General features: G+C 31.1%; 1 protein-coding gene across 1 annotated transcript; it reads right to left on the bottom strand.

The window, feature by feature from the left end:
• Positions 1-492: 492 nt before the first annotated feature.
• Positions 493-4,050, bottom strand: LOC102611173 (cadmium-induced protein AS8). The gene is made up of 4 exons (XM_006493567.3): positions 3,920-4,050; positions 3,563-3,809; positions 3,093-3,353; positions 493-706 (listed from the first exon to the last, which is right to left on the bottom strand). Exons 1-4 carry the CDS (start codon positions 3,920-3,922, stop codon positions 693-695), a joined length of 525 nt encoding a protein of 174 aa, XP_006493630.2. The 5' UTR covers positions 3,923-4,050; the 3' UTR covers positions 493-692.
• Between the last annotated feature and the right edge of the window lie 9,425 nt (positions 4,051-13,475).

The raw sequence follows: 13,475 nt of genomic DNA, 5'->3' as shown, positions 1-13,475 counted from the left end.
TTGAATGCATTGCTCTCAATCATGATCATTTCCCTATTGCAATAAATCATTCAGTCTCGCCGCCTTTTAAGGTCAAGCCAATGAAGAAAAGTACAATACATGTCCAGTTGGCAACTGGGGATTCTTTGATTTTTCTAAATCATCAGTTGCTTCAGAAGATTAACAGTCAGCGTAGAAATGGACGGATGGTGGTTTTTGACTTGGCAGTTAGAGCCAAGACTCGATTTACGGGTGTTTCGTGGTTGTGGTGGACTGAATTTGCTAATCTTATGTATACTTGCTTGGATTTGAAGGTAGGGTTTAAGGGTCTTTCTGATTCTGATGTAGGAATGTTCATAGGTAGGCTCCCAAAACAGTGCTAGGTAAGCAGGCTGACAACTCTGTACATAGTAATAAATATGCTTCTGCTTTCTTTTTTCTTTATTTGCTAAATTGTGATATTATAGGTACTCTGTTTTAAAATGTGGATTTAACTGGTGAAAGACAATCATATGCACTCATGAATTCTTGCCATCTAATATTTCCCCATTTCTGGAAATTGACGAAGACAAATGCTGTTGTAAAAGATAGTTTACTGATATGTGACTAATATAATTCGTGTATATACAACTCAGAATTATGAGCGAGGTGCCTGAATTCTTGCAAATCTTAAAGAATACATGCTGCGCCAGCTCCGAGACTACTCCATGGCGTTAATCCTTCAAATCTGCAAGCAAAGGATATGAACATTAATGTTAAAGTCCACAAGCAGGAATGGCAAGAGAAAATTTGTCAGCAAACATATAGAAACAGGGAACAGTAAAGTCACAAATGAGAAACTAGTTTTTCAGGGGTTATCAAATTTAAAGCTACAAACTTCACATGTGAACTGCAAATTCTGAAAGTCTGTTGCAAATAGCTATTTTTCCAGCATATTGCCTGTTCATAAGCATGGTTCTAAGTTTTGTTTATGTCTCCAATGTACAACTTGGAACACAATACACAAAAGCATACAAGCACTTACGAGAAATGACCTATAAAACGTGAGAAGAAGATATATGATGTCCAGTTTAGATACTCTAGTAAGCAGAAGTTGATTCTAATGCAGAAAATTTTCCAAAGTGTTTACATATACATTGCTCTTTTGAAAAAACAAAAAGGAAAGAAAAATAAAAGAGAAGAAAATCCTGTTGATAAGATTTGAAACTGAGACTTATCAGCCAAGTTCCGCTGATTTATAACTTGGGTAGAAACAGAACAATACGCGCACGCACACACACACACACACACACATTTACTTATGGAAATTAGGCTGAATTTATTATCCCCTTGAAATTTAACCCTTGATTTCTTCCTTCTACTACATGAGGCCACACCAACTTTACTATCATTTGGGGATACCCTTGTTGCAGTAGTTTTTTTGGCATACAAGTATATTTCAGACTCATAGAATGCGAATATTTTTGAAGTCTTATTGGGCCACATTTCTGTACATCATAACTTATTGAAGTGCATAACTTCCCAAAGAGATGATTTGAGAATTTAAGTTGATTTGTTCATTATAACTCATTTAGAAATCTGTAAATTCACAGTAACCATAGGCATTAAGAGCACTCAACTTCAGCTTGGGATGGGACAACTACATCCCATGCTTCCACCAGTTCTAATGCTCGCAAGTCCAAATCCGTTCATCTCAGGAGTTTGCTAAAGAAAATAGGTATTTATAACACTTTTGAGTAAACTAAAGTCTTCCTCAAGCAGGAGGATTACGAGGGATCATTGGGCTCAGAAAAATTTCATTAGCAGAATTTTTGCTCTTATAACATAGTAAATCAAAGGAAAGTTTATCTATAGCTATAAATTAGCAAGGATCACAAGAAAGTAGCAAGTCTTTAGAATACAAATATCACTAGAATCTTTTTTACAAATTAATGCAGCAGTTCATGATAAAGGAGAGATAAGCACATATGACATATGCCCTGTAATCATACAGCATATGTCATACTAACATTAACCTGTGCGTGGAGTGTGAACACACAACCAAAGAGGTCCAAAAATTCTAGAAATTTTTCAAACAGATGGCATTGAATAGTTTGACAAAGTTGCCACATTGGATGTTTTATCTATAAAACTTTTTTCAATATACTGAGTTTGTTTGCATGTCACAGTCCATAGAAAATGCATTGCTTTCATTCAAATAGAAATTTATTGCCTACATATCAAGACTAATCCAACAGTCCAATATATTTTATCACCTCACCGTACCTGATGATGTTTCCATAACACAATGATCACAGAGATTTCAACTTCACCCATCTACTGACTATTCAAAAATTAACAAGACAGAAGTTGAGACTAAAAAACCTGTCTTAGAGAGTGCTCCCAGCCTTTTCACAGCCACTATGATCTTTGGCTTAATAGAAAACCCATACTAACTTAATAGGAAACAACATCAATTCCTACTGCAATCCCATTAGAATCCAAGTTATCTAAAGAGCATCCATCAAGAGTAACTAGCCTCTATTAATCAATGTATAACAGCTTTGCAAGTTACAGATTTTAAGAGTATAGATGCGTTGAGAAGAGGAAAGGAGGATTCAGGATCTGAAAGCTAGCTTCTAACTAAAAGTGGCAATTTTCCCTATAGTGGATTTTAGAAATTTGAAACTCTGGTATCCATCTTTGCATAACTATCATATACATATCCATCCATTGACATGAAAGTACAAGCATGGCTGAGCTTATTCAATGAGTAAAATATAATATGCAAATTTCCAAGTCAATAATAATGCAATTATATGTGCACAAGTACTTCCTACCAAAGAAAACTATTTATCTAGTCCCCATATCGCTGAAAATAAACCTTTTGCGTCAAATATCCACTTTTCTATGTAAGTTGACATCAATCGATGTTATATTACCAAAAACCATTATCCACCAGCATACATCCGGATGCAAATTCATGGAATATCAGCAGCTCCACAAAAGACAGTGTTCAATGTCCAAAACTAAATCTTTGCAATGTAAATAAGACATAACCATCAAGTTTGAGCATAGGAAATAAGACCTAAACAACTTATCACGATTGAAAAAGGTTGCATCGCCTAGCATACCTTTGCCAGGGTGGAAGAAAGGTAACCTAAATCTCCCTAAACGTTCCCGAATAGACTTCACAGGCATTATACTCTTCACATCGTTGCATAAAGAAACCCCTTTATCCAAGAATTGTTTTTGCTTGAAGCTAGAGAATCTTTCAGTTGCTTCTCTTTGGAAGCCAGAAACACGAGGTGCAATATTATTCCAGCCATCACCAGCAAAACTTCTAGCATTTGACAGGGCAATCTCCAATTCACCACTTCTTGTAGCTTTAATTGCTTAATAATAATAAAATTCAAAAAAAAAAAACTTTATCACTGAGGAACCTTAAACTATAGTAGGTGATTATTAAATATTCACTGCAAACACTTTAGTCTTCGTGCATTCAAAGTTAACCAGAAGCACAAGAGTTGCATACATAACCTCAATCTAACAAGTAACAACGTAAGGGCCAAAATATATAAATCAAAAAGAGAGAAAATTGTACCTCTGTAAGGAAGTTGCAAGAGGAAATTAGCAGGAAAGCCAATGCCAAAACCAGCAAAAGTGATGCCAACACTGAAACCAACACCACAGCCAGCACCCACATAGCCAATAACATCAGGGCCGAAACCAGGACCCCAACCAACACCACAACCGATCCCAACACCCATTCCCCAGAATGCACCTGAGGTCGGATGCACTGGATTCCATCTCTGGTATCTCCTGAACAATCCTTTTATTATCATCACCACCTGAACAAAAACAATAACTAGTTAAAACTGACAGTACAAGATAAGAGATAGTGAAAGATAGAATAGCATAATAATAATATTTCAATTAAAATGCATCATTTTGCTATTACCATCAATCACAGTGACTGGCTACTGCTCCTCTTCTTCTTCGACTTTGTCACTCACAGTCAGAGTCACTCGCCATTTTATAGCCTGTGCGTGCAAGAAGTAAGAACCACATATTTAATTTGGTAATTTACTTTTACGTCCTTGTCATTTTTTCAAATATTCAGATAAGTTTGTAATTTAAAAAACCAATCAATTAATTCTCTATATTCCAGTTTTTTTTTTTTTTTTTTCATTTTTGGTCACTTTGACTACTTTTTTTTTCTACTAAAATCGACTTAATAGAGAATAATTTGACTATTATATATTTTTTACGCAAAAAGGATCACATTGCTCGAGATATTATTTACACTTCCACAAAATCTTGGTTTAGCTTTATTCGTGAATCAAAGTTATCAGTACCCGTCTTAAATGTAGTTAAATATTATATCATTGGTGAAAATGATTCTTTAATTTAAAGTCGAACCATTATACTAGGCTATTAGCCGTTGATTATGTTCTAATTATGTGCAGTTTCTGTGCAAATGATATTAGTTTAATTTTTACCATTCTTCATGCAAATTTCCTTAACTATTCAAAGTGTGTATATCACATTCACACATACAAAATTTTTTATGTCTACTCAAGGATGGCAATGGACACTATCATTTCCAAATTCGCTTCCAAAAAAAATTTAAATTACCAAACTCACCTACAACCCACAATGAATTTTTTTTTTTCTAAAATTCGCTTGCTGCGAGTTTTAACAATTACCAAACTTACCTGCAACCTGAAGTGAATTTTTTACTAGTTTTCTCATTTAAAATTATAAATATTAAAAAACTAATTTTAATAATACATAAAAAAATTTATAATTCAAGTTATAAATTTATAAAAATAGCCTAAAAATTTGCATACAATAATCGATTCTAGATTTTATTAAAGTAAACAAGAAATTAAAATTTTAACATTAAAATAAATACAAAATATATTAATCTAACACAAAATATTTCTATTATAGGCAAATCATCATTATTAATATCAATGTCTTGCTCTATCTTTTAATCATATACAAGTATTATCAATAATATTAACAAGTAAATTTTATAAAACTACCGTTAATAATTAATCAAATAAATAAAAACCCAATTTTAAATTTATACTTATCAAAAGCTTATTAAGATAGGTTAGATTTAGGAATTAGAAACTCTAACTTACATATATTTATGATTAAGAGCTTGTTTGTTAAATGTTTGAAGTCTAAGAATTTGTTAATTTTGGATTTTTTTTCAAATTTACTTGTTTGTCTTTTTTCAACATATGTATGATTTTTAGATATTTACTTCAAAATAAAAAAAAAGTAAAGATCATGACTTTTATCTGAATGAAAAAAATTCTAAATAGAAAATAAATACAAAATTATGAAAATATCCCATTAAATATACATATCTCTCATATGATAAAACCTAATCCTTTTTTTTTTTTTTTCTCTCTTTGTAATTCATGTTCTACGTACTTTAGATTTGTTCTCTTTCTCATTAGCACTGGAACACAGTTTTTCTTCAAGCATAGCAGTCCTTGAATCTCCATTGTTAAGGCATTTATCTAATTTTTTTTTTACAGTTTTTATAGATATTTTCTTTTATATATTTTATTTTATACTTGAAATAATTTTATTTGGATGTAGAAAACTTGGCTGTTAAATAAAAATAAAACAACATATGCTTTTCTTTTGCTGTTTTATGTGTAAGTAATGAATTCTTGGAAAAGAAATTATATTATAATTTAATGTTAATGATTCACAAGAAGTGAAAGCAATCTCGTTTCTGTGATAATTGATTGAAGCCATGTAATTAATGATATTTGAGAACGAAAGAAAGACGTAAGTTTATAGTTCAATTTTCAAATAAGAATTTTACTAGTTGTATCATTACAGATTGAAGGATTAATAAAACGTGAAAAGTGGTTCCTCAAAATAATAATAATAATAATAATAATGTTGATGATAAAAAAGTGCTCAATGAAAGATTGTACTGATTGCATATTGCGGTTGAAGTAATGACTTATGTATTGCGATTGAAGCAAGTAAACCAGTGATTTTTGTAGCTTGTTTTTATCTGAACATTGTGATTCGTTTGAGAAAGAATTTATAAAAATTCTATAGCTCCACAATTTTTTGTCTATATTGTTCAATTCATCAATTTTGTATTGATTTGTTGTGATTGGCGTCACGGGTGAGATCTGATCAGGTGTGTATATAGTGTGCTTGTGTATTGTTTGATTTCATTTAGCATGTGCTGCTAGTTTTAAATTTAAGAAATTTGAAACTTCGGATAATTGTTATCGCGGATGTTAATTTTATTGTGAAATATTAGTTTTCAATTTTTAGAAATAGAGGATAAGACTGTCTACATTGAAGAAGTAATAACTATTGGCACAATTATTTTCTATTTTCAATTTAAATTGTAACTTGAATTCCATCATAGATGGCTGAAAATGTTGGAGTTTGTAGAGCAAATTAAAGTGATCTTGTCCGAAGAAAGCAATTAATTGACCTTTGCAGTAAAAAATGAATTTAGATCAGGAGGAACTTTAAAGCCAAGTGCTTGGGCTTGAACTGTAAAAAAAAATATTTAAGACATCTGGAACAAGGTTAAAATAGAAACAAATAAAAAATGATTGGGACTATATGAAAAAACAATATTCAACATGAATTAAAATGATATCAAAATATGGTTATAATACTGGGACCCAGACATGTGGTTGGCCAGATGAAAGATGGGAAGAGTACATAAAGGTAACATATTAATTGTTTAACTTATTAGAGTGAGTTTATAATAAGATTTTATAATATGTAGGTGTTTTTTTTCTTTGTTAAACAGAAAGATGCAAAAGCTAAATAGTTTCAGTATAAGCCCTTAGCTAATGCTGGTGAATTAGAGACTTTGTTCTCTGGAGTTCTCGCTAGTGGAGATAATACTTGGAGTACTGGGATGATTGACTTACCAAAAGTTAGAAATTTGTCATCGATATTTGAAACACTTATGCCTAATCAAAATCCAATTGAAGTAAAGGATGGAGATAGTAGACCTAAAATGCCTATATCTAATTACAACTCATATAAGCCAAGTACAAATGAGGTACAAGTTTCTAAGAAAAAGAAAACAAAATTAATGAAACTTCTGAAGAAGTAAAAAAGTTAGTAGAGATATTGGAGAAGATAATGATAGAGGACCCTCAATGAAAGATTCTATGACAATTTTACAAAAATTTTACCTATTTAGGATCCCCTTTATTATGTAGCACTCAACAAATTGTGCAACAATGAGTATAGAGAGGTGTGGATAGAGATGGAAAGTGACCAAGAATGAATAAGGTGGGTTCAAAGTTTAGCAAAATAGGCTGGAACCTCTTTTATTTATGTTAAAATGTCTTGAGCCCAAAGTCTTTTTATTGTGCTTGTTGAATGCCGACAATGTGTTTTCATTGAAAAATATTATATGGTGATTAATGATTATTTTATTTCTATTTATTTATTTTACTTCCTAACAAGCTTATAATTATTTCTTTATAAATTGTCATATTTTCTTTAACTGTTGGATGGCATTGTAGTACAAAAAAAAATAGATATTATTATTATTGTGGTTCTTTTTTTCTTTAAAGATATATTTCTATGAAAACTTTAAGTGAAAAAGGTAATGTTAAAAAAATACAAGATTAAGAGATTATTACGAAAACGATTGATAATGTTGATACCTAATTTGTTAAAGCAGTTGAATATTGAATGACTACCAACATCAAAACTTATTGGTTCCAATTTTATTAAAGAACTTTTAAATGGACCATATACTACATGTTATGAATTAAATGCGGAAGGAGAAGAATGAATTTATTTATTTATGTCAATTCTTCAAGGCTATAACCTAGGAAACATGTGTTTGTTGAACAGAAAATGGCAATGTTCTTGATGACAATTAGTCAGAATCTTGTAATCAACTTGTAAGAAATATTTTTCTTTAACACTCAACTCAAATGGTGCACAAATATTTTTCTTCAACGCTCAACTCAAACAGTGTGCAAATATTTTCATGAGGTTTTAGTGGCCATGATGAAATTCTAAAAAGGAAGATTACTTTTCTTTCATTTAATGATGGTTTAAGTGGTATAACTAATCTTGTCAAAAAAAAAAGTGGTATAACTAATCACAGGCTACGAGAAGTATTTAAGGTAATTATCTTTTATCAATGGTAAATAGTAACATATTTTTTAAATATATTTCTCATATTAATAGTATTTACTTGCGTAAGGTGTTGGTGGTACAACATATGGAACCCTAATTCATGCATGTGTTCCAATAGATAAACAAGTGTCATACAAAAGTCATGGAAGAGGAGAATGTTTTAAAAATATCACGGCAATATGTGACTTCGACATGATATTTAGATATGTAGTTGTCAGATGGGAAGGAAAAGCACATAATTCAAGAGTCTTGATAGAAACAATTCCTGATTTAAGACATAATTTTCTAATGCCACCATCAAGTAATTTTTCCCTTTATAAAATTGTTAGACTTTTTTTCTTAATCATTAACCTTCGGTAATTATTGAATGTAGAAAAACACTATCTATTTGATGTGGCATATACACATACTAGGGGATTTATGGTGCCATATCATCATGTATGTTATCGGTTGAATAATTTTCGTAGTGGTGGTCGGGCTAGAGGCAAAGAGTAGATGTTCAACCATAGTCATGCAAAATTGAGGAACGTGATAAAATGTTAGAATTCTTTAGGCATGTATCACTAGCTGAGTTGGTTGATTACTCAGCAGTGTTTATTCATCTGGAAGGCTGACGTGGAGAGAGTTTAAATTAGTGAGAAGATAAAAGGAATCATATCAGTTTAGTTATTTATCCTTATGTTGTTATTATCTAGGATAATGATAAGTTCAACTAGATTTATCTTTTAGATTTATCTATTTTTCCCTTTAATCATTATCAACTTTTGTATTATAAAACAACATAGAGCTTTGATGAATATACTATGAAAAAGTTTCAATCAAGCAGCTCGTTTTTATTTTTCTATTTTGGTGCCAGAGCAGGTTACCTCTTATTGATCAGTGGTACACTCTGATCAAGTTAAACGTCACCGAACAAACTTTAACTTCACTGTTCCTATTAAGTCAGATAGAAATAACTTATACCATGGAAGTCACAAGTTTTACCAACCATCTGAAGAAACAACTTAGAGACTCTTATCTCTAGGGCACAAGTTACACGTGACAAATATATTGTGGTAGTAGATGAAGGTGTCAACAAGACCAGATGTTGCTTAGCTAGTTATTATCTTCAATGATTGAATCCACACTGAGCATGATTGTTCATTGTAAGACTTCTTTTAAAGTATGAGATGCTTTAAAGAAAACTTTTGCTTCACACTCAAAAGCAAGAGCATTGCAAATGAAGATGAAAATACTCGATTTTGCCTTAAACATACTTGTTCTATTAAATTATTTTCTTAGTTTGGAAATTCAGCAAAATAAAGATGGCTTGCACATTAGTCAAAAGAAGCATGTTTATGACCTTTTAAAACGAATTGGAATGGAGTCTTGATGCATCTACATCTATGATTATAGGAGTGAAATACACTAAGATAGAAAGTGATGTTTTATCGGATATTACTCTTTATGCAATGTCCATTAAAGTCACATTGGCTAGCTTGCAAACGGATTTTGAGATATTTACATGGTATAAGTGGTTATGGTCTATACTTCATGGCACAAGGTAAGCTGGAATTGACTAGTTATATTGATGTAGATTGGGCAAGCAATGCATATGATAGGACTTCAATTAGAGGGTATTGTATTTACTTAAGAAATAATCTAATTTCTTGGAGTTCAAAGAAACAAAATGCAGCCGCGAGATCCTCAACATAATCAAAATATAGAGCTTTAGCCAATACTACAGCTGAAATGCTTTGGTTAGTGTCAATTCTCCAAGAACTCAATATCCTGGTTACGAATACTCCAGCTGTATTGCGTGACAATAGAAGTACAGCTTCTCTTGCAACTAATTAGATCCATCATTCACGAACAAAGTACATAGAGATGAATGTTTACCTTGTAAGAGACATTATGGGAAAGAACAAAGTTGAAGTGCATTAGATTCCTATTGCACATCAGCCAACAGATATTTTTACAAAAGCACTCAGCTGTGATAGCTTTCAAAACATTCAAAACAAGCTTCATGTTCTTCCCAAAACTTTGCACTTAAGGGAGGGTGATAAAATGTTAGAATTCTCTACACATGCATCACTAGCTGGGTTGGCTACTAACTCAGTAGTGTTTACGCATGTGGAAGGCTGACATGGAGAGACTTTGAATTAGCTAAAAGATAAGAGTAATCATATCACTTTGGTTATTTATCCTTGTGTTGTTATTCTCCAGGATAATAATAAGTTTAGCTAGCTTTATCTCTTTTTCCTTTTAATCGATATCAACTTTTATACTATAAAACGACATAGAGACTTGATGAATATAGTGTGAAAAGTTTCAATCAAGTAGCTTGTGTTTTATTTTTGTCTTTGAATTTTATTGAGTATACTTTTGGTATTCTAAAAGTTCGCTTTCTAATTTTAAAGTGAATGTCGCCATATTCATTTAATGCTCAGATAAAAATTGTAATTGCATGCATTGCGATACACAATTTTCTTTGAAAATTATCTATTACTGATGCATTATTTTCAGAGTATAATAATGAAGAAGTTGAGTTGGAAAATAACAAATTTGAATCAACCAACAAATGCAAACAATCTCTTCGGACCATCACATCAAGTTTTCATGCAACAGCAATGAGATCAACTCACAAATAAACTTTCTCAAGGATGTAATTAATTGTCTTATCTTTTAAAAATTTCAATCACTATAATAAATTTGATAAAATTTTACATTTGAAGTAATGTAATAATATTTTTATTTAAAAATCAATTACTAGCTCATTCTACGTATGTTTGATTTTAATTGTAATGTACACGTATTTAACTCTTAAAATTTATATATGTACATGTAATTCCTACAAGGACATAAATGTCAAATAATTATATTTCAGATGTTTATGACTTATAAAAATAAACAAGATGCCACTTATATTCAGATATTTAAAGAAACATGTCATTCAGATATATGTTATTAAGACCTATTCAAATTTCAGCAAATTCAGAACTATTCAGATTTCGGAAAAAAGGACAAATACTACTTAAATAGTTTTATTGTAATTTTTATGATTAAAAAATATAAATATAAATAATTAAAATAAAGAATATGTGTTGGCAAATACCCATGCTGGTATCTAGCGGATTTTTTTTCTCAATATCAAATTTACTTGCGACCTACAGTGGGTTGAAATACCAAACGCACCCGCAACCCGCAAAATTACCTCCAGTGGAAGGTTTTTGCTAGTTAATTTGGGGGAGTTTGCGGATTGGTGTGTACTTTTGCCATCTTCATGTCTGAACTTCATAATTGCTAGATCATCAATAAAGATGAGTAATTAACAAAAAGTCCTATTTAGAGCCTTGGAATATTGTTAAACAAATGTTAATACATATGAGATGAGCAATATTTTTTTATTAGACAAAAAACTCACGACCCATAGTCCAGCCTAAACCCAAAGTTAACTAATAGGAAATTGCATTATATTAATCTTTCATTTACTATATCTGTTATTTCTTTTTAAATATACAAAATTTTGTTATGACATATTGGTTTTTTGCAGCAAAAGCATACTGAATTTTGATGTCAAGAGTATAGACACTATATAAGAATACTCATTTAAAAAATTCTTCTTGCACTTTTTCGGTAAGTAATTTGGAACTGATTAACTTAATTATAATGTACGATTACTTATTCGATTATGACAATAACACCCAATCCACAATTTCAGAGCATCATTATGCAATTAACCTCTACATAATATGTTGAGGCTATAACAGGCCTTGTTCCGGCATAAGACCATGGGACCCTTATTTATAGTAATTAGCCTTCTTCAACAAGTATTTATATTCATCACTGGCTGTATATTTCCAAAGGGCACTATATCTACGTAGGTAATTAACAATTTCTTTCTTTCTTTTTCCTTTTCTCCTTTTTCTTGTGTAAACAACATTTAAATTATAGACTAGTTATCACAGTCTAAAAATTGATGGTGTTCTTCTTCTCTCTCTTGCTCTTCCATCTCTCATATCTCCTAAACAACCTTCTACTATCATCACCACATGAATGAAGACAATAACTAGTTAAGACTGACAGTACCACATTTTAAGATAGTAAAAGAGAGAACAAAATAATAATATTTTATTTAGAATGCATCAATTGGATTTTTCAAATTATTATACTACTTTTTGTTTATATGCTTATTTTGTGCAGTTTCTGTGCAAATAATATTGGTTTAATTTGTATCACTCCCTCTGCACAGTACCTTAATTCTGACGTCAAAAAGTATAGACACTATATCAGAATATTCGCTTTAAATTTTTTGGTTTGGCAAGTAATTTGGAACTAGTTAATTTAAATTTAATGTATGGTTACTTATTTGGTCATGTCAATAACACTTAATCCACAATTTTAGAGCACTATGTTGAGGCTATAGCAAGCCTTGTTCCAGCAGTTACACTAATAATATCTGTACTTACCAGGAACTAGATATCATTCGTATGCTATAACTTTGAATTAATATTATTAGATTTCTAACACTATCAAGTGCAGAAGGAAGCGACTAAACTCTCAGATTGGAAGAGTGAAAATGGGGATGATTGTTCTTAGCATGGGCAAACATATATAAGAAAGATAATAATAATTTGTAGTGTTTAAGAGAATTTTAAGGGAAATAACATTGTTAATGAAAAATATATTTTAACATATTACATAACACTAAAATATTGTCTTACATTAATAGGTAAGGCCGTACTACTTCTCTTACAAAAAGAAGTCAAGATATTGTCAACACATTTGGGCATTGCATGGGAGATCAATGGCGTATGCAACATCAAAAAAATATCCTTGGTTCACTGTTGGTCGGGGGCTCCGGCTTATCATATTCAGTTTCACTTATCAGTCAAGTAGATATGATTATGCACAATATTTTGTCGTTTAATGTACTCATAATTTTCTTTAACTAACGTGATTTATTTTGTTCTTATGTTGGCAGGATGAATTGAACCATCGATTTCCATTTGTTGACAAATGATAATTATAGTTCTCACCAGTTTCTTTGCAGCAACCTAATCTGGATTGTTTGCACTTTGTAGTTTGCATACAAAAAGATTGGAGCTACTGGAAATTGGTTTCAATATTAGATTGTTCATAGTTACCATGTCGATACGTCCTTTTTTTATGAATAAAATTGCATAATTAATAACAAAAGAAATGGTAATGGTAATTTGGTACATGTTGCAAGGTGTTGTGGCTTCTAATTCGAACGGCATATTTACATCTTAGTATGTAAGAACTAGAGGACCCTTATTTGTAGCAATATTTAGTCTTCTTCAGCAACTATTTGTAATCATCACTAGCTATTTATTTCTAGA

The sequence above is a fragment of the Citrus sinensis genome, chromosome 5, assembly GCF_022201045.2.
Source record: "Citrus sinensis cultivar Valencia sweet orange chromosome 5, DVS_A1.0, whole genome shotgun sequence".
In the NCBI taxonomy this organism is placed as follows: Eukaryota; Viridiplantae; Streptophyta; class Magnoliopsida; order Sapindales; family Rutaceae; genus Citrus; species Citrus sinensis.
The sequence above is the reverse complement of the archived record's forward strand: the minus strand, read 5'-3'. Positions and strand labels throughout refer to the sequence as shown.